The 23,928-nt window shown below is 35.6% G+C and overlaps 1 protein-coding gene across 1 annotated transcript in view; it reads left to right on the top strand.

The window, feature by feature from the left end:
* Positions 1-23,151, top strand: part of EIF4E (eukaryotic translation initiation factor 4E) — a 45,753-nt gene extending 22,602 nt beyond the window's left edge. The window contains exons 2-7 of the mRNA XM_008068411.1: positions 4,207-4,313; positions 13,411-13,506; positions 17,293-17,356; positions 17,986-18,099; positions 19,360-19,499; positions 21,891-23,151. Coding sequence (XP_008066602.1) covers positions 4,207-4,313; positions 13,411-13,506; positions 17,293-17,356; positions 17,986-18,099; positions 19,360-19,499; positions 21,891-22,005 — 636 coding nt within the window. The 3' untranslated portion in view covers positions 22,006-23,151. The remainder of the gene's footprint in view (positions 1-4,206; positions 4,314-13,410; positions 13,507-17,292; positions 17,357-17,985; positions 18,100-19,359; positions 19,500-21,890) is intronic.
* Positions 23,152-23,928: the final 777 nt, after the last annotated feature.

Below are 23,928 nucleotides of genomic sequence, written 5' to 3' on the forward strand. Positions count from 1 at the left end.
TCCACTCACCTCAGCCTCCCAAAGCGTGGGATTACAGGCTGAGCCACCGAGCCCGGCCCCTACACACATATGCTTAAAAATGAATAGTTACTTTCATTTTAGTTTTACAAAAAGTACAAAATTATGTGTTCTTAGTATAAAGACTACAGTGTCAATTAAAGTAGGACTTTTGGCCAGGCACAGTGGCTCAAGCCTGTAACCCCAGCACTTTGGTAGGCCAAGGCGAGAGGATTGCCTGAGCTCAGGGATTTGAAACCAGCCTGGTTAACTTGGTGAGACCTCATCTCTACAATATATCACTAAATTTTTCCATGTGGGGTATTACGTGCCTATAGTTCCGGCTACTTTGGAAGGCTAGGATGGAAGGATCGCTTGAGCCCAGCAGGTCCACACTGGGGTGTCCGTGAACGAGCCACTGCACTCCAGCCTGGGTGACAGAGTGAGACTCTGACTCAAAAAAAAAAAAGAGGGCTTTTTTAATTCACAAGAACATTCTTCAAATTGTAGGAAATGAACATGTGTTTTCCTGAGTGATTACCTGCTTTTAGTTGCTGTATGTCCAAAGACTTGATACTATCTTTAGTTTTCCATCAGTTTCCCAGTAGTGAAAATAATGGAATAACAGAAAAGAAGGGAAAGTGCTAAATGAGTTAAAAGGAGACATTTTGTACCCCATGAAATTTGTAATTACTCATATTGTAATCACATCATTGTTTTTTAAGTGATACTGAGATAAAACATTTAAATAAGTTGTGAAAGTATGGCTTATAATGAGGTTTTTGAATGTTTGAGTAAAGTTAATTATGCACTGTTTAACTTTAGAAGGAAAGGTAACTTTTACTGTCATACTCAGCCTCATAAATCCACATATGCCCAACCCTTTGGTAGGACTTTTATTATTTAAAACCCCACAAGACCCTGAATTATTGCTCCTTTAAACTGTAAATAGTCTTTTATACATTATATTTACCTTTTCTAGTGCTTATCATTCTGTTTTGCATCTTCATGTTCCCATCTGGGTCTTTTTCCTTCAGGCTAAAGACTTTCCTACTGGTATATAGTGTGTGTGTTTGAGACTTTGTTTTTCTTTTTTTTCTTGAGACAGGGTCTTGCTATGTTACCCAGGCTAGTCTTGAACTCTTGGGATCAAGCAGTCCTGCCTTAGCCTCCCAAGCAGCTGGGATTAGAGGCATGCACCATTGTGCCTAGGCTTTTCTCTTTCATTTTTGAAGACGCATCAAATTAGAAGATGAAAAGTTTTTTTCTTTTAGTGCTAAGATGTCATTCTGTTGTCTTATGACTTCCATAGTTTCTGCTGAGAAATTCTCAGTTTCTCTTAGTATTTCCATGAGAAATATGTGGTGGGTGTATTTTTTCTGACTGCTTTTGGTATTGGCCATTCATCTTTGGTTTTCAGTAGTTTCTAAAGTGCCAAGGTGTAGTTTTCTTGTATTTATACTGTTTGGAGTTCTCTGATCTTGAATCTGTAGCTTCAGTTTTTTGACCAAATTTGGTAAACTTTTGGTCTGTTTCTTTATGTATTGCTTCTGTTCTATCTCTTCTTGTCCTTAAACTTTTTAACCCTGTTCCATGTTTGAGAAACTCACCTGTCCAAAGAATGGACACAGAGACATGGAGTGCAGCAGAAGCGAGACTTTAATGGCAGTCTTGCGACAAGATCGGGTGTCTGGTGGGCAGGCACACCAAAGCAGGAAGAATCAACACTTTTATTTCTAAAATGCACATCCCTCTCCTGGTTCCTCATTGGAGGAATACTTGCAGGAGTTACACGCTTTGCTGTAGGGATACCTGTATGTTACATGTTAATTGGTTTTACAGAATTATCTCATTTAAATGTCCTATTTGCTGATTGGCTTACAGGATTACTATTCTGATTGGATTCTGTCAAAAGTTCAAACATCTAGCCCACCAAAGTAAAAAGCCCGCAAAAAGGAAGCACAAAGAAGTAGGAAGTGATTCAGCAAAGGCATTTAATTAAACATCGCTCAGGGTTCATTTTGAAAATGAATCATCCTATTTCTTACACATGTGTTTTGACAGTCTATTTTTTCCTTTCTCTGTGCTTCAATTTGAATATTTTCTTTTGAGTCTTTCAGGTCACTAATCCTGCATTCTGCTGACTTCAGTCTGCTATTTCTCATTCAGTGAGCTCTTAATTTCAGATATTATAGTTGGCAATTCCAAGTGTCTATTTGATTCTTTTAAAAAATGTATTCTAATTCCCTCTTCAAATACTCTAAATGTTTTCATCATTTTTTCTTATCTTCTCTTTTGCTATAGGATTCATAGTTAAATATTTGTCTGCTAACTGTATTACCTAGTTCATCTCTAAATAGACAATTTAATCTTTTGATCATGAGTCAGTTTTAAAACATTTTTTATGCCTGATGTGTGATTTTTTTTTTTTTGCTAGATATTGTAGATAGTATTTATAGAGGGTCAGGATTATGTTGTCTTCCTCTGAAAAGTAGAGTTTGATTCTTGGAGGCAGTTCATTTATAGGTAGAGTACCTTGATCCTGTCAAAGCTTGGTTTTAGGGTTTGTTGGCAGGTGTATTTCCATTTTACCTTTCTCAAAAGACTTACACCTTATTGCTGAGGCCATGATTCTTATTCCTAGGGAATGGCCTTCCTATGATCTCATCTGAAAGCTGAGGGTTTTCACCCTCCCACTCTACCTGGCTCTGAACTCAGTTTCCCTAATGCTGTGCAGCCTCTGAAGTTTTGTCTCAGTTATTCTCTGCTAGGCCACCTACAGTAGCACCTTGAAAGTTCCAGTTTAAGTGTTAGTCAAGGACCTGTGAATAATTTTTACATAGATTTTTGGGGCTTACTTCTCTTCTGCAGCTCCTTTTTTTCTGGTGCCGTGTTGCCCAGTCTACCTGTCTGTTAGTCCCTAACAGTTTTTTGGTTTTTTTAAAATCAAGACTGTCACTCTGTATCTGAAGACCATCATTAATTTTAAGCTAGTAGGGTAGAAATGGTGTTTAGTAATTACCATGTTTGAAGATTTAAATTGACTGATGAGAAAATGCTGGTAAAAATGTTTGATGACTTTAAGACCTTGATGATTCTATGTAAACATTTAAATTTATCCAGTTATCAAGTCAATACATTCCTGTTGAGTTAAGCACTATGATTATTGGCAAAAAATCGTGACCAGAATCAAGACAGTCCCTACTCTGAGTGACTTTATATAGGATATTAGAAATACATTTCTGTACATGCCATATGTTGCTAAGGAAAAAACTTATTCTTTGAAATGAGCACTTATCACCTATCTGCTGTTAGGTCTTTTAGATTATACATTTCTGAGTTACATATCTTGTTGTGTTAACACACATCTCTGACTGTTGAGTCTGATGCCTAACATTTGTTGCAGTGCCTTTTTTGTGTGTGTCAGCCTTTGTTTCAGCTTCTGGTACTTTTAACTGGCTGTCGTGTTTTGTTGACACCAGTTTATAATAGGGTGAAGAGCTGCATGGAGGAACATGGTGAGCACCTATCTTAAATTATTATCCTCAGGCTCCTTTCCTTTCTAATACTTGTATATGACAACATTAGTTATGTCTAACTTAAAAGATTTAAGTTTAAGCCAATGACCACTTTCTTTGCATAGGTCCCATTAAAAATGTCAAATTGCTGAACTTTTGAGATACCATCAGGTAAACAGTCTGCCATGAAGGCAAGGACCTGTGTGTCATTGGCTTATCATTTTAGAAAGCTTTTTTTGTTATTATGTATTTGTTATACTTCCAAAAACTTTAGTTTGAATCCTCTATCCTCCCCTGGTGCTCCTCTCAATACTATATGCAACATTTTAACATGATGATATGTTAAGAAAAATAGCTGATTTCCCCAACTTTGTTGTATAGTCTGTGACAATCTTCCTTATATAAAAAATGTGTGGTTGGAAGGATAGTGATATAGATATAATTATTATATTTTTTCCAATTTGAGAAACCCTTAATGAAGAGATACTAGAATACTTAATGCTTAAGAGATACTATAATAGGAAGTCTGGTTATTTTTTTAGAGGTTGAACTGTGGTCTATTTTATGAAGTGATCTGCTCTAATTCCTTCTCCTTAAAAAGCTGTTATCAGCAATATTCAAGTTTATTTAGGCTATAACTCATAAATAAGCTAAGAAATTTAAAATAATGTTTTCTATTGTTTTCCCCTAGGAAACCACTCCTACTCCTAATCCCCCGCCTACAGAAGAGGAGAAAACAGAATCTAATCAGGACGTTGCTAACCCAGAACACTATATTAAACATCCTCTACAGAACAGGTAAGCTTTCTGACTCCTGAGTTTTCTGACTTAGGCAGCAAATGGTAAATGGTGAGTGAACAGAGCAGGTTTGAAGGGGAAGGTTAGATGAGACTAGTTTTAGAAATACTGGAGTTGAGAGGGTTCCATTTTCTCTTAGAAAACTCATGACTAGCAAGCAGTTATGTGTGTGAGTCTTGTGCTCAGAAAGAACTAGATGAGAGAATCCTTTGAAATATATCAGTATATTGGTGGTAATTGGAGCCACAGTCGTAAATAAGTTCACTACAAGAGAAGCTAACTTGACTGAGGGGAAACACCTTCCTGTGGGGGTTTCTGTCAGGAATGCCTATGAAGGATATAGATATATAAATTGAGACAGAGTGATGGTTGTGGAAATGAGGAAAATGGTTTGTTCTAAGTATGGAGTGGTTAATGGCATATGTGCTAAAAAGATCAAATAAAACAAGATCTCTAAATGTTTGCTGAATTGAACGGTCAAAAAAGGTCCTTGCTGGTTTAGGAGAGAGTATTTTAGTAGATTGTATAGATGATGGAAAAAGAGATTAGGGCGGTTTGGAGAGTGAATAGGACGTATGTAAATGTATAAAGCAAGAACTGGTAGCTGGAAATTGAACTGAGGAGAAAGAGCTAGGGAATGTGGAGTTTGAAGGTTGGTTGGTTTGTATTTTCCAGTCAGAAGAAGAAGAAAAAGGGAGAGATTACAATGAGTTAAGTTTTCAGTTAACAGTGTAGTAGAAAGTTGAGTTAGTTTCCCAGTATGTTTGTTTTCACTTACTGTTTTTCTGGGTTACATAATGAAAATTAGCTTGAATTCATTGAATGCTGATGGTGGGAAGAAATGACAGCTTAGAATATTGTAAGAACCTGGAGAAAAGTAAATTGGAATTAATTTTTGAGGCTTTTAAAGTATTTCAATTTCTCTCATTGTCCTTTTTTTAAAATTTACATTTTTAGGGCAGACCTTTTACTCTGTTTAAGAGTCCACAGTTCATAATTTTATTTTATTTATTTAAAAAAATTTTTGTTATGACCACTTTTCTTTTTTTGAGTTAGGGTTCTTACTCGGGTGCTCAGGCTGGAGTACAGTGGCATGATTGAGGCTCACTGCAACCTGCCTTTGGGTTCAGGCAGTCCTCCCACCTCAGCCTCTGTGCACCACCACACCTGGCTAATGTTTTGATATTTTGTAGAAACAAGGTTTCGCTATGTTGCCGGCGCTGGTCTCCAACTCCTGGACTCAAGCAGTCTTTCCACCTCAGCCTCCCAAAGTACTGGTATTATAGGTGTGAGCCTCTGTGCCCTGCCTGATTTATTTTGTCAGTCATACTCAGTGATTTATCACAGAAACAAAGAACTGAATACTGTATGTTCTCACTCACAAGGTGACCTTGAACAATTATAATGCTATATGAAAGCGATTGGCAGTAGTGGAAAACTGTCAGGGGAGAAGGGGTGGGACTGGCAGTTGAGGGAAACTGCTAGGGGAGGGAGGGGCATACCTCATCAACAAGGGTACTTGCATGATCAATGTTTCTATACCTAACCCTGACTTGTACCCTACATCTTTATAATAAATAAATTAAAAAAAAAAAATCTTTACTTCATTATCATTGTAGAGCTACTGAATGATAGTCCAAACATGCTTTGTGAAGTTTTCTCATAGGAGACCTTGAATTTCCATGAATCTCAGTGAGGAAGAAATCAGTTGTTTAGACAGTGGGGATTGTCAGCTAGTGAGTGGAATAGCAAAGGTTAAATAGTCCATAGTGGATAGAATTCTTCTCAGGAAAGTGATGAGCCACATGTATTAGGTTGAACAGTTAGTGGCGGTTTCATATAGTTCAACCTAATAGTAGCACCAAAACCCTTATTTTTATTTTTTTGTCTTCTTGGTAGAGTCTTAAAAAAAACTAACACTGTATATCATTTAGTTGTCTGAACACAATTCTTAGTGTTGCTGTTATTCTGGGTAGGAGTAATCAAGGCATGTCCCTCATAACTGGAATGAAATCTGAGGAGAGATTCCTGATAAGTGTCTTCATCAGTGAACTGATTGAATCCTAAAGTGAAGTCTCTGGGGAGTTCAGTATTTGTGCACTTGGGGGTATATTTATAGGATAAAATTTCAGATCTCTTAGCACACAGATGATTCTTTAAAAACCTTTGCAGCTGATGCCAAATTATTTCCCTTTATCAAATTAGACTTAATAGTTTGAGAGTTTTGGGTTTTTACATTGTTGCCAACTGGTATCATCAATCTTTTTTAAATTGTTGCCGATCAGATTGGTCACAGTCCGATTTGTGAAAACAAAGTTTTACTGTTTTAAATTTGCATTTTAAAATTGAAGTCTCAAAACATGTTCATATTATATTTGATCCTTTGTGGTTTTTAATCTGTGGACAGTCTGTTTCATTCTTTAGTCCATTTTTTTCTTTTGAATAATCTTTTCAAGTTTATTTCCAAGCATTTACAAGAGATGCAAACCTACCCAAGGCTAGAGGGGCAGGGGAGTGTTAAGTTGAAATAGGCTATTTAAATAATTTGTCTTTTAACATTAACTATGGAATTTGTGTGTGTGTGTGTGTGTGTGTGTGTGTGTTTGTTTTTGTAGCGGTTTTTAATTTTCACATAGGCAAATACCACTTTTCCTCTGTGGCTTCTGGGTTTCATACTCAGTTTTATGAAAATTTTACCATAATTATCCTTTTCATAGCTGCATAGTAATCTCTTGCATGATACTTTAAACAAAGTATGATACTTTATTTAAATCAATGGTTCTCAAATGTTTGGTCTTACAACCCCTTTACACTCTTAAAAATTAAGGATTCCACAGAGCTTTGATAATATGGATTTTTACTTATTGCTATTTGCTATATATTTATAATAAATAATACTAAGCTTTTATTTCATTTTTCTTTTTTTTTTTTTGAGTTGGAGTCTCACTCAGTCACCCAGACTGGAGTGCAGTGCCTGCTCCTGGCCACTGCAGCCTCGACCTGCTGGGCTCTGGCGATCCTTCCGCCTCAACCTTCCAAGTAACTGGAACTACAGGCACGCGCTATCACGCCCGGCTGATTTTTTTATTTATTGTAGAGATGTGGTCTTGCCAAGTTGCCCAGGCAGGTCTCAAACCCCCGGGCTCAGGCAATCCACTCACCTCAGTCTCCCAAAGCATGGGATTACAGGCTGAGCCACCGAGCCCAGCTTCGTTTTTCACATTTAAAAATGAAGATATAATTTCACCTGAAAATAAACTTGAGGTATAAAACTATATTCATTTAAAAAATCTACATGCTAACAAATGACATTTTATAATGAAAATAAATATATAATGGGAACAATAGAAATTTTGCAAATCTTTAATGCCTAACTTACTAGAAGTTGGCAGGATTTTCATAGCTATTTCTGCATTCAGTTTGTGGAGATAAATTGTTTCAGTGGAAGTAAAAGAAGAAATTATGGCTTCACACAGGTAAGTAGTTGGAAAAGGGAGAATTTTGAAAATAATTGATGGTGATCTCTGTCGCCTAGGCTGGAGTACAATGGCACGTTCACAGCTTCCACAGCCTCAACTTGCTGGGCTGAGGCGATCCTTCCACCTCAGCCTCCCAAGTAGCTAGAACTACAGGTGCTTGTCACCATGCCCAGCTAATTTTTTGTATTTATTGTAGAGACAAGGCCTTGCCAAGTTGCCTAGGCTGGTCTCAAATACCTGGGCTTAGGCAATCCCCTCACCTCTGCCTCTTAAAGTGCTGAATTACAGGCGTGAGCAATGGCTGTTAATCTCTTCTGATACTAGATTTCTTAGAGATTTGTTACAATGTGGAGTCTGAAACTGTGTCCAAGAACTTTTCCTACTTTATGATAAAATCCATTGGTCTGTCTTGTATTTGGAATGGATCTTTTATCGACATGATTTTGTAATGCTATACTGTGGTTATTTGGAAAATACTGGTTCAGTGAGTAATGTGGATCTGAATGTTGATACATTTTATTACATAGTATCAAACAGTGATTTATTAATATTACCCCTAAACTCATTAAATATCTTTAATTTTTAGGAAGTTGTCATGCTTATGGTGACAAATGAAGGCTTTCCAAAATTCTGATTTTCTCCTGAAAACTAAAAGGGATTGTTTCTGTTTATTTTTCAAGAAAATCATGGTTTACCAGTTATTTTTTTCCAAGTAAAAATGATGTTCATGAAAGAAAGTTGCTAGTTCATTTCATAATTTAAACTGATGCCTTGTATTTTGATAAGCAGCAATGGAAGCATTTTTCATGGCGAATATGAAAAAGACATGTAAACAGATTGAAATTTAATGTTTATTGTCAATGAAACTGACATTGTTCATGTGAAAGTTGATGGTGATGAAGGGTACAGTGACTACTAGTACAGTTTGGTATCACTGTCTTGATTCTTCTAAGGCACCTAGTAGATTTACCCACCTTTAGTTTTGCACCATTAGTACAGATATCAACATAGTGAAAAATAAAAGCACATCTTAGCATTATTATGAAAAAGGATTTGGGGGCTCTCCAGGGGTCTGCAAACCATACTTTGAGAACTGCTGATTTAAATAATTCCTTGTTGATAGATACTTAGGATGTTTCTACATTTTCTAAAATTAAAAACGTTCTTTTTTTTTTTGAGTTGGAATTGCATTCTGTCACCCAGGCTGGAGGGCAGTGGCAAGCTCCCACCTGCTGGGCTCAGGCAATCCTTCTGCCTCTGTGCCTGTAGCTGGAACTACAGGCACACGGCATCATGACTGGCTAATTTTTTGATTTGTTGTAGAGATGAGGTCTCACCAAGTTGCCCAGGCTGGTCTCGAACTCACGGGCTCAGGCAGTTCTCTTACCTCAGCCTCCCAAAGTGCTGGGATTTTATAGGCATGAACCACTGTGCCCGCCCTAAAAATGTTCTTATACATATATTTTTGTCTAGTTACCCAGTTATTTTCATTATAAAATTTTATGTCTTTAATAGCTGGGTGTGATTTTTGTTTTTGTTTTTTAAGGATTGAATTATTTTTTAAAAACCCAGAATACATTACTTGTTGGAGTGTTAAAAATAATTTTTCTGCCCTTTTTCTTCTTTTTGATTGATAATGGGTTGGCAAATGCAGACACATTATCAAGTACATGTTGAAGTACATCTCTTTATTCTGTCTAACTGGAGTTACCAGGCATTAATCATAGAATTATAAGATACACTTTCAGTCTGGAAAGCTCCATATTGATAAAAGTGGAATTTCCCTCTTATTTACCATTGGTATTGTACTTCAGAGAATATAAAATTTAATAGCTTCTAAGGGTGAATGATAACATTTAAGTGTAACTTTAATGTCATACGGTTTATCTTCAAGCTATTAGAGAAAATATTATACAGACATGCCCCATTTTTTTAAAGTTAAGATTAGAACATATAGTTTATTTAGGAAAGTAAGTGAGTGAGGGAGAAAGAGGAGATTCACCTCTCCTAAAGTAGGAATGGGGACCAAATCCAGGAAACATGGCGACAGCCATAGCTCAAAGAACACATGACCACACCAGAGTCTAGTAAGGCAGTGGTTGACATACCTCATTTTATTGTGCTCTGCAGATTATGCCTTTTCTGCAGTTTGAAGGTTTATGGCAATCCTGTATCAAACAAGTTTATTGTCTTCATTTTTCCTATAGCATGTGCTCACATGGTATCTCTGTGTCACATTTTGGTAATTCTTGCAATATTTCAAACTTACTGTATATGTTATTGTGATCTGTGTTCAGTGATATGTGATGTTACTGCTGTCACTGTTTTACCATATCCATATAAGATGGTGAGCTTAATTGATAAATATTGTGTGTGTTCTGACTGCTCCACCAACCATTTTCCCACCTTTCCCCCTCTGTGTCTCCCTTTTCCCTGGGATACAACAGTATTGAAATTAAACCAGTTAATAGCCCTACAGTGACTTATTCATGTTCCAGTGAAAGGGAGAATTGCATGCCTCACTTTAAATCAAAAGCTGGAAGTGATTAAGCTTATTAAGGAAGGCTTGTTAAAAGCCAACATAGGCCAAAAGTTAGGCCTCTTGCACCAAATAGTTAGCCAAATTGTGAATGTAATGGAAAAATTCTTGAAGGAAATTAAACGTGCTTCCAGTAAATACACAAATGATAAGAAAGCAAGACAGCTTCGCTGATATGGAGAAAATTTTAGTGGTCTGGATAGAAAATCAAGCCAGTCATAACATTCCCTTAAGCCACAGCCTAATCCAAAGCAGGGCCATAACTCTCTTCAATTCTCTGAAGGCTGAGGGAGGTGAGAAAGCTACAGAAGAAAGGTAGGAATCTAGCAGAGGTTGGTTCATGAGATTTAGGGAAAGAAGGCATTTCCATAACAAAGTGCAAGGTGAAGCAGTAAGTGCTGATGGAGAAGTTGTAACAAGTTATGCAGAAGATCTAGCTAAGATTGTTGATGAAAGTGAGTACACTAAACAGTGGATTTTCATTGTAGACTGACTAGCTTTCTACTGGAAGAAGATGCCATCTAGAACTTTTATAGCTTCATGTCTAGCTTCAGAGGACAGGCTGATTCTTGCTAGGGGCTATTAAACACTGGTGACTTTGGGGTTAAAACCAGTTTTCATTTACTATTCCCAAATTCCTATGGCCCTTAAGAATGATGCTAAATCTACTCTGCCTGTGCTCTAGAAATGGAACACAAAACATGGATGACAGTGTTTCTGTTTGTAGCATGGTTTACTGAATACTTTAAGTCTACTGTTGAGACCTACTGCTCATAAATTAAAAAGAAGTCCAAAATACTACCACGTATTGACAATGCTCTTGGTCATCCAAGAGCTATGTCTGTCAACACAGCATCCATTCTGCAGTCCCAAGGGGCAGTTTTGACTTTCAAGTCTTATTATTTAAGAAATACATTTCAAAATGCCCCCCCCAAAAAAAAACAAAAAAGAAAAGAAATACATTTCACAAGGCTATAGCTGCTATAGATCGTGATTCCTGTTGTGGATGTGGACAAAGTAAATTGAAAACCTTCTGGAAAGGATTCACCATTCCAGATGCCATTGGAAACATTGGCAAAATATCAATACGAACAGAAGTTAGGAAGAAGTTGCTTCCAACCCTCATGGATGACTTTCAGAGGGGTTCAAGACTTCAGTGGAGGAAGTAACTGCGGATGTGGTAGGAGGGGCAAGAGAGCTGGAATTAGAAGCTGAGCCTGAAGATGGGACTGAATTGCTGCCCTCTTATTGTCATAATGGGTGATTGGATGAGGAGTTGCTTCTTATGAATGAGCAATGAAAGTGGTTCCTTGAGATGAGATCTGGTAAAGATGCTGTAGATATTGCTGAAATGATAACAAAGAATTTAGAATATTACATAAATTGAGTTGATAATGGAGCAGCAGTGTTTTAGAGGATTGATTTCAATTTTGAAAGAAGTTCTTTCTATTGTGGGTAAAATGCTAACAAAACATTGCGTGCTATAGAGAAGTCTTTCTTAAAATGAAGAATTAAATCAGTGCAACAAGCTTTATTGTTGTCTATTTTAAGAAATTGCCATAGTCACCCTAACCTTAACCACCTTGATCGGTCAGTCAGTAGCCACCCATATTGAGGCAAGATCCTCCAGGAGCAAGACGATTACAACTTGCTGAAGGCTCAGGTGACCATTAGCATTTTTTAGCAATAAAATATTTTTTATTCAAGGTATGTACATTGTTAAAATTTTAAGATATAGTTCTACTGCACACTTAATAAACTACAGTATTATATAAACATGACTTTTATATGTACTGGGAAACTAAAACATTCATGTGACTCTCCTTATTGCTAGTCCCTTTATTGTGATACTCATTTTCTTGGGATGATCTGGAACTGAACCTGCAATATCTCCGAGGCATGCCTAAATCTATAACATATTTTAGATATGTATAGGCTATTATGTAGGAATAAAACTATTTTAACAGAGGTATAGATAGATACATAGAAACTGGTTTATGTTATTTCAGAACATATCTGTATATCATTACTCAGTCTTTATCATTTTTCTAGTTATGTGTTTGAGTAAACACAGATTTTCCCCATTTCCTAGTACTCGCCTTTCTTCCTCTTGGTAGTTACTTTTTGTTCTGAAAATTTGGCCTTCCTGTCCCTCGCTCTCCTTTATGGTTAAATGCTTCTGCCATGTTTTTCTTAAACAATTGTACTTGATTGTGATCATAGCACTTGGCACGCTGTAATTGTCTCTCTACCCCATTTCTGTGAATTCCCTTAAATGATAAGCCTCAGCGGGTCTTGGCTCTTGAGGTGTAGCAGAGAATCTATCCAATTTTTACTTTTATAAATTTTTGTGGCAAGCATAAAATTTATCATTTTAACCATTTTTAAATGTACAATTTAGTAATTTTTGTTTGCCTGCTTTATTTTTTTGTTTTGTGTATTTGGTTTTTGAGTCTAGGCATCCCTCTTTTGCCCATGCTGGAGTACAGTGGCATGATGATGCTCACCACAGCCTCAAACTCCTAGGCTCAAGTGATCCTCCCATCTCAACTTTGGGACTATAGGAATGTACCACCATGCCCAACTGAATTCTTTAAATTTTAATTTAATTTTTTTTTTAGAAATGTAGTCACATTATGTTGCCTAGGCTTACTTCAATAATGTTAAATACATTCTGCAACTGATTCTGTGTAACCAATCCCTAGAACTTTCTTCATCTCCCCCAAATTAATATTATAACCCATTAAACAACTTCCCACTTAACTCCTCTTCCTAGCCCAAGGCCCTTTCTACTTTCTGTTTTTATGAATTTGTTGTAAGTAGCATCATACTGCATTTGTCTTTTTGTAGCTGGCTTATTTTACTTAGCATAATGTCCTCAACTGTCATCCATGTTTTATTAAGTGTCAGCGTGTCTTTCTTAAGGGTTCATTATTATTCCATTGTATGAATATACTCTTTAATCTTTTCACCTCTTGATGGACAGTTGGGTGCTTCCACCTTTTGGTCATTGTGAATAATGCTGCTTTGAGCGCAGGTGTACAGCTACTATTTTTTGACACTAACTTTTTGTTTTTAGATGGGCGCTCTGGTTTTTTAAAAATGATAAAAGCAAAACTTGGCAAGCAAACCTTCGGCTGATCTCTAAGTTTGATACTGTTGAAGACTTTTGGGCGTAAGTAATCATTTGTTTTGGGATATTTGTTATTAGTTGTGTAGTTTTTCATTTTAAGTCAGATTCACAAAGTAAGGGTGAGGTGAACAGTTAATGAATATTCATCTGTAGCACTATTGTTTTTTTGGTCCATCTCACAGATGTCGGAACTGGCGATTATGCCTTTTCAGTTTCACAAGGCTTGAGCCTTGCTGTCTTTTAGTTCTTGATATTCTCTGTTCCTTGTCCTGAGATAGACTTGGGAACTTTTGACAGCTAGTTGGAACTTGTTTCCTTTCTAATTGTTGTCTAGATACATTTGCTTCACAACTGCATATTCCAGACCATTATTACGTTCCCATTTCTACATACTCTTCAGTGCAACATCTGAAATTTCCTGTGCCAGAGGTTTTGAGATATCAAGGCTGAAGTGTTCAAAATTCAGGGTTTGTCAAGGGATGGCAGTGTCTGTGATGACATTTTATTAGTTTTATACTTTGATCGACTTTAAGAAGAATAGTTGAAGTAGTTTTGAGATTTTTGTTTCCGAATTAGCAAATATTAAGATTTGGAATCATTTATTTTTGCATGACTTCAAAATAAAATTAAAAAAAAATTTTTTTTTTTGAGTCAGAGTCTCACTCTGTCACTCAAGCTGGAATGCATTGGCATGCTCACAGCCACCACAACCTCAACCTGCTGAGCTCAGGTATTCCTTCCAAGTAGCTGGAACTACAGGCATACGCCACCAAGCCTGGCTAATTTTTTGATTTATTGTAGAGATGAGATCTCACCATGTTTCCCAGACCTGTCTCAAACCCCTGAGTTCAGGCAGTCCTCTCGCATCTGCCTTCCAAAGTGCTGGAATTACAGGCGTGAAGCCATCACACCCGGCCTAAAATTTAAAATTACAAAATCTGTCTCAGAAAGAAGTTTTGATATTGATTTCTTTAAAAACAAAGCTAACTTAGTATGTCTTATTTACTTGGAGAATATATGGGAAAATACTGTTTAAGAACATGAAAGGCAAAACTTAAAACTTATTAAGATTTTTTTTTTTTTGAGTCAGAGTCTCACTGTCACCCAGGCTGGAATGCAGTGGCACACTCACGGCCACTGTAGCCTTGACCTGCAGGGCTCAGGCGATCCTTCCGCCTCAGCATTCCAAGTAGCTGGAACTACAGACATGCACTACCAAACCCAGCTAATTTTTTGATTGGTTGTAGAGAGGAGGTCTTGCCAAGTTGCCCAGTCTGGTCTCGAATCCCTGGGCTCAGGCAAACCTCTTGCCTCTGTCTCCCAAAGTGCTGGGATTACAGGTGTGAGCCACCATGCCCAGTTAAGACATTCTTAAGAGCTCTAAATTACCCAGCAACCATCTAAAAAAAAGTTTGTAGGGCAACCCCTCGGGTCCCCTCCTACTCTGGAAGCTTTTCAATAAATTCTGCTTTCTCAACTAAAAAAAAATTTTTGTATGTCTTTATTTTAGGGATCATATACATGCTGAATTAGTGATGTTACTCTTATGTTTAAATGTAGCTCCCTCAGTGTGTTCTTTTTGCACAAAGAAATGGATTGTGGTCATAGAATTTGTACAGAAACAATATTCTGTATATTTCCAGTGCTTGGCTTGTAATACTTGTAGTATGTATTTGCATACTACAAAAAAAGCTCTTTCTTTTCTTTCAAAGGAAGAGGAAGAATCTTGAATCACTGTCCCCATCAGATTTGCAGTTAGCTAGTTTGTTTGGTTTTCACCAGTTTGCATAATTGTTTTTCTAACTTACCCTCTAACAACGCCCCACACTTAAGGCGTTATATGTCAGCCCTGACATTACATAGTGGATTTTTATACCATAATTTAGAGCTGTGAAGGATCCTTCGGCTTTCTATAAATTGTGACTTACTTTTTTCTGTATATATCCAATCTGTATTGGATATATGTCAACAACCATTCAGTCCTTTTGTGTATATCCAATCTGTATAGTCTTAGGATTCTGTTTAAATGCACTGTTATAAATTTTCATAGTAAACTTAAGAGCCCTTTGACCATGGAGAAGAAAGGAGGCAGCAAAAAGAAACATTAGGCTTTTCTACCTTGAATGTTACCGAAGGAGGTCCTTCCCAAATATCTGTTGTTTTTATGAAATCAGTGGTGCTAATCAGTAGTCACTGTTAATATCCAAGTCTCTTTTTTTGCCTACTGTAGGCATTCATTGGTAATGTAGTTTGGAAAAAGTTACCATTAGGTTGTGAGTCAAACCTTATACAATCTTAATGTGGTTACACCTAAACTTTGTGTGTTACACTATGGAATACTATCTAAAGGATGGCAAATTCTTTAAGTCTCTGTCTGATATATTCCTAGACTGGTTTAAGATAGCACCAAGAGAACCAGACTAAAGATAATAGAATCATCCATGGTCAGTAGACAGCTAAGATAATTATTTCTGCCATCTAATATTGGAGACAGGCAAAACATTCTTACTCTGCCAATTTTGTAACAATTTTGCTGTAAGAGACTACAGGAGATAAATGATCCAGGCTTTTACCTTCTAGCAGGGGAGTATCTAAGTCATCTTAAATGTTATTCTGTTATTTTGGTATTTAGGAAATACTTTAGAAACATGACTCCAGGGTTCCATTCCGTATTTAAGTGATTATTATCCCAAGGCGTAGGGTTTAGAACTATATATTTTTTAAAGCCCCTTTCCCATCCCCTCATGATTATTGTGCTGATCAAGCAGGAATAGTTTGTGGTGTTTGGGAACCATTGGTGTTGTACTCTTGGACACCTCCAGTGATAATCATGTTGACTGTTTCAGTCATACAATCCTGGTGGTCAGGAGGTTCATCTTTTCTCTTGATTTATTTTTTTGGTATGTTTGTGAACAAACAAAACTGTTGATTAACCTCACAGATTCTTTCATCTACTTACAGCAACCTCATACCTCTCTTCTCAGTTTATTATATAAGGAGGAGACCCAAAAAAACCAAATTTGTTTATAAAAAATGGTGTGTTCTTAATGTGTTTAAACTTCAGTCACCTTCAAAGTACTCTTTATTTGATACACCTAATAAGATGCTTTTTCCACTGCTCAAAACTGTTTTTGAACTTACCAATTTTGATGCTTTTTAGTATGCTTTTGCCAGTTTTTGTTTCACCTCTTCCACATCAGCAAAGCATTTCTCTTTAAGGACTATTTTCATCCAGTAAAAAAAAGAAAAGAAGTTGCCTGGGTGAATAGGGAGAGTGGGGCATGGGGGTCATGCCATTTTTGGTCAAAAACTGTTGAACACTCCGCACAGTGTGGGCAGGTGCGCTTATAGATCATCCGTCATGAAATGGGCAAACACATTGAAAGAATCTCCCCCCCAAAATTTACTGAATCCAACACAGCCTCTCACAACACTAGCTGGTATACCAATTGCCGATGGGTTTCTAGAATATTTACTTAGTGGGGTAGCCTGTACTACAAGAGGTCCGCCTTCCAAAAAAATAATTCTGGATTTTTTGGGGTCCCCGTCATATATGAGTGTACTGAGTTAACCAACGTACAAAAATATATGTTTATCAGAAGTCACTGCAACTTTTTTTGAGAATTGTATCTTCAGAATTTGATTCTTGAACTCTTGCTATGATCTGTTTTGTCCGTTTTAGAAATTGACTCCTTAGAAAAACCAAGTAGACGTAAGCTTTTGCCTGTTTATTTTCATATTTCCTAAATATTTTCTCTCTCTATATATATAAGCACTTACGCTCTACATTCATGTATTGTTTTTAATTGTATTTTTTTTTAAACTTAGTCTGTACAACCATATCCAGTTGTCTAGTAATTTAATGCCTGGCTGCGACTACTCACTTTTTAAGGTATGTTTAATTGGTGATTTCATATGTTTATTGTAAGACTGAACCATTTAAGTATTCAGTAAGAAATCTTGCCACAAACTTAGTAGTTGTTAGTATGATGTGCAGATTAATAATTAAATTGGCTTTAGCATCAATATGTTTTGTTCTATTTATAGTATAAATTAAAGAAATTGAGATAGTCTTAGTCTGTGAACTCATACTGAGTTTTTTTTTGAGGGCTTTGGTTATCCATTTCATTTCCTTCTTTATGTATTTGATACTGAGTTTGTCAGGCATTCTGAAACTCAGGTATATTTGTCCTTGAGATATTTATCAGTGAGTTTTGTTAGGTGGTAGAGGGATGGGGCATTTATTAACTCTGAAATTAAGTAATTTTTGCATGTATCTTCTAGGTATAGAAGTGTACATAGCTTCTAAAATGTGTCTGCTTCTCAGAAGGTTTAAGAATCTTTAAATTAAGTGAAACTCAGGGTTTGATAGCTAATAAGTGACAAAGTCAGGACTGTGTTTCTGCAATCTCATGCGTCAGGTGTAGAAAGTTAACAGTTTGTTGCTTACTGTTTCTGATGATTACCTCTCAAGTTAAAGGTAGCAATATTCCTTAATATTCTTGTCTTTTAACCCTGTAGGATGGTATTGAGCCTATGTGGGAAGATGAGAAAAACAAACGGGGAGGACGATGGCTAATTACGTTGAACAAACAGCAGAGACGAAGTGACCTCGATCGCTTTTGGCTAGAGACAGTAAGATTTTTAAATTACAAAGCAGTTTTAGTGGCAGTTTTGGAATACTGAAACTTGAGTAACTTTTCATTTTATGTTGGTTACTTCATTTGAAAGGAAAATCTGAGTCAGTAGTTATTTTTATTCTGTTGTGTGACTCTTGTACACTTTACCTAGTAAAGTCAGCTGTAAGGTGATTGGCAATTGACTGTTTACCCTGATAAATTTACCCTGATCATTTCATTAACCTCAGAATTGCAGAACTTCACATTTTCTATGAGTAAAGTTTTTGTTGCCCACTTACAGTGTTGGCATATGTATATTTAAACATTTTATATCAATAAAGCAAGCAATGAACTTATTTTAATACCATTCAACTTACATGTTGGACTGGAGGGCATGCTCACGGCCACCACAGCCTTGACCTACTGGGCTCAGGTGATCCTTCCACCTCAACTTTCCAAGTAGCTGGGACTACAAGCGTGCTACCATGCCAGGCGAATTTTTTTTTTTAAATTTATTGTAGAGACAAGGTCTCTCCAAGTTGTCCAGGCTGGTCTTAAACCCCTGAGCTCAGGCAATCCTCTCACCTTGGCCTCCCAAAGTACTTGGGATTAAAGACTTTAACCACCACACCCAGCCATTTGAATGATTTTTTAAGAAGAGACTTAATTTTTGAGGGAGGGAACATTATCAGTAAATATAATTGTAGTTTTCCACATTAAAAGGATTTTTCAGTTTTGCAGTTGATACAAGTTCTGCAGATGGATGATGGTGGTGGTTGTACAAGAGGGTTGAATATACTTAATGTCACTGAACTGTACAGTCAAAAGTGTTAAAATGATAAAATTCTGCATTATTTTACCACAATAAAAAATTAGCACGTATTCATGACAAACAAAAAAAACAAAAACAGGAATCAACATGAATAGCTATTTCAGTTATTCAATTAATGTTTGTTTACTGGCAGGTATAAGCAGTGGCAGAGCAAATGAATATTAATAAAATAGATTTTATCTATTCTTTGAAATATCAATTGCCTGATTTGCTGAAAAAGTTTAAAAATTTGTTAATGTTCTTGATAGTAAATAGAAAACAAGCAAGTTAATTTTTTAAGTCAAAAATTGACATTTAAATACAAAATAAAATGTAAACATTTAAAAAGTCAAGTCTTGATTTTAAAACTTTTTTGTTTTATATCTGTACAAATATAGAAGAGACATTTGCAGTCCAATAAGTTATTTACAATCTAATGGATGTAATTGGGATTTTTTTTTTAAGCTGCTGTGCCTTATTGGAGAATCTTTTGATGACTACAGTGATGATGTATGTGGAGCTGTTGTTAATGTTAGAGCTAAAGGTGATAAGATAGCAATATGGACTACTGAATGTGAAAATAGAGAAGCTGTTACACATATAGGGTAAGTTTTGCTCTTTACCTACTTCCTTTCCAATATTAACATAACTAAAACCAAAAGTTATTTGTGGTGTTAGAAATACTTGGGTTTGTAGATCATCATTTTATTTGTTTTCATGAACACTTGTATAATTTTGAACTACTCTGTTGGTGCTCGGTCTTGTTCATATATTTTTTTTACTTCTGTAAGGTTCCTTTTTCTCAGCAGTGGAGTATATAATTACTAGAGTATGCTACTTTGGTATATATCATTTTTAATTCATTAAATGAGAATGTAAGGTTTTTTTATACTTTGAAAAGCACTAGTGTTTAATACTCATAACTCAGCATTGGCAGGTGGCATATGCATATTTTCAGCATGCATGCTACATAGAATTTTCATTAAAATTGAAGTAACATATCTGTTTTTGCCCATATTTAAAACCTACATGCGTAGATTTTTTTTTTTTTGAAAGGATTTATTGCGAAGATAGAAAAGCTCCCACAATGGGAGGGGACCTGAGGGGGTTGCCCTCATAGATTTTTAAAATCTTTTTTTTTGTAAATTTTATTCTTTGCAAAAATGGCCTTTTCCCCTCCCAGACTAAAAGTTTTGTTTTGTTTTGTTTTTACTACAATTATTTTAGTAATATTTAACTTGGCATTTTTTGTTCACATTAAGTGCTTGTCAGTCATAGGTCACAAAAGTTTGGTTTGCTCCTTTGTGATTTTTCAAACATTATGAATTCTTTTATGACCATAATTTCTTTCTGGACTAAAAGGTATAGGGATTTTCCAGATTTCATTCTATATGGAGTTTCTGTAAGAGAAAAGAAGAAATGTTGATCTGTCATCATGTTATCTTTCTGTCAACATCAAAACATAATTGTGAGGGTTGCATAATTTTTTGAAAAAAAAGTTAAATTATTTCTTTCCTGTGGAAGTTTTGTATTTTTGTCAATATTAGACATTTTTGAAATCTCTATATAAAACATACTGACTCCAATTTTTCAAGGACTTTTTTAACCTTTGCAAGTTGCGTTATTTAGTACTCATCCTTTCTGACATTTTTAATGTTTAGGTATAAGTGAAAGAAATGTGTTGTATTATGTAAATCTGATGATAACTACAGCTTTATCATAAATTTACCTTTAGATACCTTATTTTAGAAGGAAGGTAGTAAAATCTTCTTGAGGATAGAGTATGAAAAAATTATCCTTTTGTCGAGTTACAGGATTTAACTCCACAAAAAATGATTTTTCTTTTTTGTTTTGTTTTGTTTTGTTTTTTTGAGTGGAGTCTCACACTTACCCAGTCTGGAGTGCAGTGGCATGCTCACGGCTACTGCAGCCTTAACCTACTAGGCTCAGACAATCCTTCTGCCTCAGCCTTCCAGGTAGCTGGAACCAGATGCATGCGCTACGCCCAGCTAATTTTTTTATTTATTGTAGAGATGAGGTCTCACCCTGTTGCTCAAGCTGGTCTCAAACCCCTGAGTTCAGGCAATACTCTTGTCTCCACCTCCCAAAGTACTGGGATTACAGGCGTGAGCCACCATGACCAGCTATTTGTATTTTATTTTGTTGCTTATTTTTGAATTTTCACTATTTTTTTCTTAGAATAAATATTTGCATTATTAAGGTTACCTATGAGGCTCTCTGTAATTTTTCCCCAAGACCTCGTCAGCCTTATCTCATATTTACTTTACTTATGAACCGTAATCACACAGCCTAGTTTCTTTTTCTCAGCGTTTAGATGTGCTTCATTCTCTTAACATTATCCTTTTGTCTTTATGCGATTGCCCTAATTGCAGATGAAACTAGAACCTCCTTGTTATACAGCATCACAGCCCATATTCACCCTCTTTGACACTCATCACATTTTTGAGTCACATTTTACTTGAAAATTAGTTTTTGCAAGTTAATATGTAAGATAGACATTATGTACTAAATTATCCTGAAAATATCAGATCTCCCTCAAAGTACTTAATTTTTGTGTATATAATTTTCTGTTTAAGTATGTCTGTGATACAGGTCCATCATATGTATTTGTGGTTATTCGTGTTTTCTCTAGTAGACTATACATGCCATGGATCCAAGGACTGTTCATTATTGATTTAGTAATAATTATTGTGCTGTAATATCAGCATAATAGTATGATTACATATATGTAATATATAGTAATTCATACCATAATTTAATAATTATCACATACCTGATTGGCTCTCAGATATTTTGTTAAATAATTAACCAGGATTGCTGTAAAAATGAAGAGTAATTTGCTGTAAAAAGAAAAGTGTGTGTAATTTCCTATTTCAAAATTTAGTATTTTTATAAAAGTACTAATGATACTGAATTTATTTATTTAGTTTTTGGTGAATAAAAATTAATGACCACCTTCATTCTTTTTCTTCCAGGAGGGTATACAAGGAAAGGTTAGGACTTCCTCCAAAGATAGTGATTGGTTATCAGTCCCATGCAGACACAGCTACTAAGAGCGGCTCCACCACTAAAAATAGGTTTGTTGTTTAAGAAGACATCTTCTGAGTATTCTCATAGGAGACTGCGTCAAGCAATCGAGATTTGGGAGCTGAACCAAAGCCTCTTCAAAAGCAGAGTGGACTGCATTTAAATTTGATTTCCATCTAAATGTTGCTAAGATATAAGAGAAGTCTCATTCGCCTTTGTCTTGTACTTCTGTGTTCATATATATTTTTTTTAAATTTTGGCTAGTGTCCACTATCCCAATCAAAGAATTACAGTTCACATCATCCCCAGAATTCATAAATGTGTTCCTGGCCCACTCTATAATAGTTTAGTAGAATTACCATTACACGTAACATCTTACCCATCCACAATATTCAAAAAACAACTTGCATTTCTATGCCTTCCAGGAAAAGAATTCTGTTTATGTTCCATTGTATGCAGGAGCATATTTTGCTGGTTTGAAAGAGTATGATGCATACAGATTTCTAGCAATTTTCTTTCTTTTTACAGCATTATCTTTGCTGTAGTCTTGCTGATGGCTGCTAGATTTTAATTTATTTGTTCCCTACTTGATAACATTAGTGATTCTAATTTCAGTTTTCATTTGTTTTGCTTTTGTTTTTCCTCTTGTAATATTGGTGAAGGATCCAGGAATATGACACAAAGGTGGAATAAACATTAATTTTGTGCATTCTTTGGTAATTTTTTTGTTTTTTGTAACTACAAAGCTTTGCTACAAATTTATGCATTTCATTCAAATCAGTGATCTATGTTTATGTGATTTCCTAAACATAATTGTGGATTATACAAAAATGTAACATCGTAATTACATTCCTAACTAGAATTAGTACGTCTGTTTTTGTATCTTTATGCTGTATTTTAACACTTTGTATTACTTAGGTTATTTTGCTTTGGTTAAAAATGGCTCAAGTAGAAAAGCGGTCCCATTCATATTAAGACAGTGTACAAAACTGTAAATAAAACGTGTACAGTGAATTGTCTTTTAGACAACTAGATTTGTCCTTTTATTTCTCCACCACTATAGAAGGAATTTGTACTTCTTATTGCAAGGCAGTCTCTATTGTGTCTTCTTTTATGGTGTCTTCCATGTGAACAGCATAAGTTTGGAGCACTAGTTTGATTATTATGTTTATTATAATTTTTAATAAATGGAATAGGCAGTATCGTATATATGGAATTAAATTGATGTGACTATCTTTGTTTTTTATAAGGTAAGGCACAAACCTTCAGTCTTAAGTAAATAATGTACTTTCAATATGTTAAAACTCATGAGAATTGGGATCTTGGTGCATCAGCATTTGATTGGTTGGAACAGTGGTTGTAAAATTTGTTTGCTGAATTGAGATGTTCTTACATAAGTGTCATAATCATAGCATAGGGAAAGTACAAGTGGTGGGGGTATATGCATTAAGAATTTTGTTAGTATTACCATCTAAGTAGATTGTAATAAACAGGTTTTGTGACATATTTATAGTGGTTAATTGTAGTATGGTTTTCTGTTAACTTGATTTAGTCTTTGTAGATATCTTTTAAAAGCAAACTTGAAAATATTTTGTATATAATACATAATTGTATACTTCAGAACTTGTGAAATGAAGTATGGCTATTGTAGACCAAAGAGCAAGCTGGACTAAAGGTAGCAGAGTGAAAATCATTCATTGAGAGGAAAATTTGTCTTTAAATGGTGGTTATCAATTGAGCATTTAAAAACTGATAAACTTGACAAAGATCCTGTATAAAATAAACATAAAATAGCATTGATTTCATTGTAGAATTTTAAACAATTTAAATAGCTCCACAGGTTACAAACATCTCTTGTTCAGTATCCTAGAAATACTGAATCACTTGTGTTTATAATCTGAATATATTGTACTTAATGTCTGCTGCTTAAGCCTGAATGATTGGTTAAGCTGATTTATTGTCTTTGTTGATATGTATAGATGTGAG

The sequence above is a fragment of the Carlito syrichta genome, unplaced genomic scaffold, assembly GCF_000164805.1.
Source record: "Carlito syrichta isolate Samal-C Ts95f unplaced genomic scaffold, Tarsius_syrichta-2.0.1 Scaffold310768, whole genome shotgun sequence".
In the NCBI taxonomy this organism is placed as follows: Eukaryota; Metazoa; Chordata; class Mammalia; order Primates; family Tarsiidae; genus Carlito; species Carlito syrichta.